This window comes from Belonocnema kinseyi, chromosome 3 (assembly GCF_010883055.1).
Source record: "Belonocnema kinseyi isolate 2016_QV_RU_SX_M_011 chromosome 3, B_treatae_v1, whole genome shotgun sequence".
In the NCBI taxonomy this organism is placed as follows: domain Eukaryota; kingdom Metazoa; phylum Arthropoda; class Insecta; order Hymenoptera; family Cynipidae; genus Belonocnema; species Belonocnema kinseyi.
The window spans coordinates 51,260,091-51,261,970 of NC_046659.1; the positions used below are offsets into that span (position 1 = coordinate 51,260,091).

General features: G+C 35.3%; 1 protein-coding gene across 4 annotated transcripts in view; it reads left to right on the plus strand.

Moving 5' to 3' along the window:
- The window catches only part of LOC117169090 (catalase-like), a 66,766-nt gene extending 65,837 nt beyond the window's left edge, over nucleotides 1-929 (plus strand). For all 4 annotated transcript variants that reach the window (XM_033355209.1, XM_033355213.1, XM_033355212.1 and 1 more), the window contains 2 exons: nucleotides 111-347; nucleotides 482-929. In XM_033355209.1, coding sequence (XP_033211100.1) covers nucleotides 111-347; nucleotides 482-880 — 636 coding nt within the window. In that variant the 3' untranslated portion in view covers nucleotides 881-929. The remainder of the gene's footprint in view (nucleotides 1-110; nucleotides 348-481) is intronic.
- The last annotated feature ends 951 nt before the right edge of the window (nucleotides 930-1,880 follow it).

Sequence of the window (1,880 nt, forward strand, 5' to 3'; positions counted from 1 at the left end):
AGTATTCTCAAAAATTAATTAACTTATGCTACTTCATCACAATATGATATTCTCTTACTAAAATAACACATTTAATTTATTTTAAATATGATAATTTATTGATCATACAGGTTTGGCCTCACAAGGATTTTCCCTTGATACCAGTTGGAAAAATAATACTGGACAAAAATCCAGAAAGTTATTTTTGTGATGTGGAACAAATCGCTTTTAATGTAGCTCATATGGTCTCTGGCATTGAACCGACTCCAGATAAAATGCTTCAAGGTCGTATTTATGCTTATGGTGATGCTCACAGGTATCGACTTGGCACCAATCATCTTCAGCTGCCTGTTAATTGTCCGTATAAGGTAGAATGTTTCTTCATTGCTTTAAAAATTACCACCATCACTCTAATATTTATGCAATACAATGTCATATGAAGTTTTTCAGCTAACAAATTCTATCTTGAATAAGTACTAGTTATTTTTTATTTTTAATTCAGATAATGACAACAATGAATTATCAAAGAGATGGAAACATGTGTATGAATTCTCAAGTAGGAGCACCAAATTACTATCCAAATAGTTTCAAAGGTCCTGTACAAACTTCAAGTGTAAAAGAACCTGCTTTCAATATAACAGGGCAGGCTGATCGTTACACACCCATAAATGAAGATGATTTTGGTCAAGTGACTACTTTTTGGAGGAACGTACTTGATTCAGGTGCAAAAACTCGTCTTGTCAACAATTTAATTACAAGTTTGAAAAAAGTTTCCCCTTTCATTGTTCAACGAGCTGTTGCTAATTTCACTCAAGTGGACCAAGATCTTGGTAAAAGATTGAGAGATGGACTCAAAAAAGTTGGAATGCAAATCGTTACGTTGGAAGATGAGAAAAATTGAGCGATTTAAAAAATGATAGCAATGATTAATCTTATTATTCTTTGCAATATTGTTACATATTAATAAAGAAAACGTATTATTATAAAACTGAAATAAGGCGGTTTCAATTTGTTCTAAAGTTAAAATGACCTACGATCTCTCATTTTTGACTACGAATTTTTTAACTTTGCCTGAATTTTGAGATATGATCTCTGGCCCACGACATTCTATTCTTGATGCATTCAGTAATTGTGGGGTCGTGAATCATAAACCGAAACTCGACCGCTCTGGATCCGACTGCGGTTTTTTAAGGAACGTTTCCGGATTCGTATCGAATGTGTTTCCGAAAAGAAGATACTACTCTAGAACCGTTTTTATATTCGATGTCCCAGAACGTAAACATTCACTTATATCCTCCCAGAAGGGGATCCCACCGATGCCAAACGTGTGGATGCCAAAGGTGGATTCCAAGCGGATATAAATGAGAATTATGCAGGGATATAAGCGCGAGAGGATATACGTGAGAGAGGATATAACCGCGGTTTCAGTGTATTACTCGTTCCTTTCCGGAACGAAAACCACACTTATCTCTCCTGTTTCCAGATACTAGCGACCTTTATGAGCTGCAAGTATATTTTTAGCTAGAACAAAACTAGAAACACAACCTCGTACCAAGACTAATGCAGTAAAGATTCTAAAATTAATAAAAGAGAGTAAAATTATTGAAAAATTCAAGAAATTCGGGGATTTTCATCTCAGTAGATAATAAAAGAGTTTTCGAGTCGGAGTATTAGCTTCAGCTTATTTGTCTATTCTGAGGAAAACTTTATGATTGATTTTTGATTTCCTAGTTCTCTTGTTGGTATTATCGGCTCTCTGCAAAGCTGGTTCCGCCGGAACGGTTATATTGCCCCATCTTTCATCTAACCTCTGCATGTATCCTCATCGCGCCGGTGAGTGTCCTTGCTAACAGATAAGAATCCTTCTTCTAAGTTGATCCGAATATTTAAAACAATGTTCT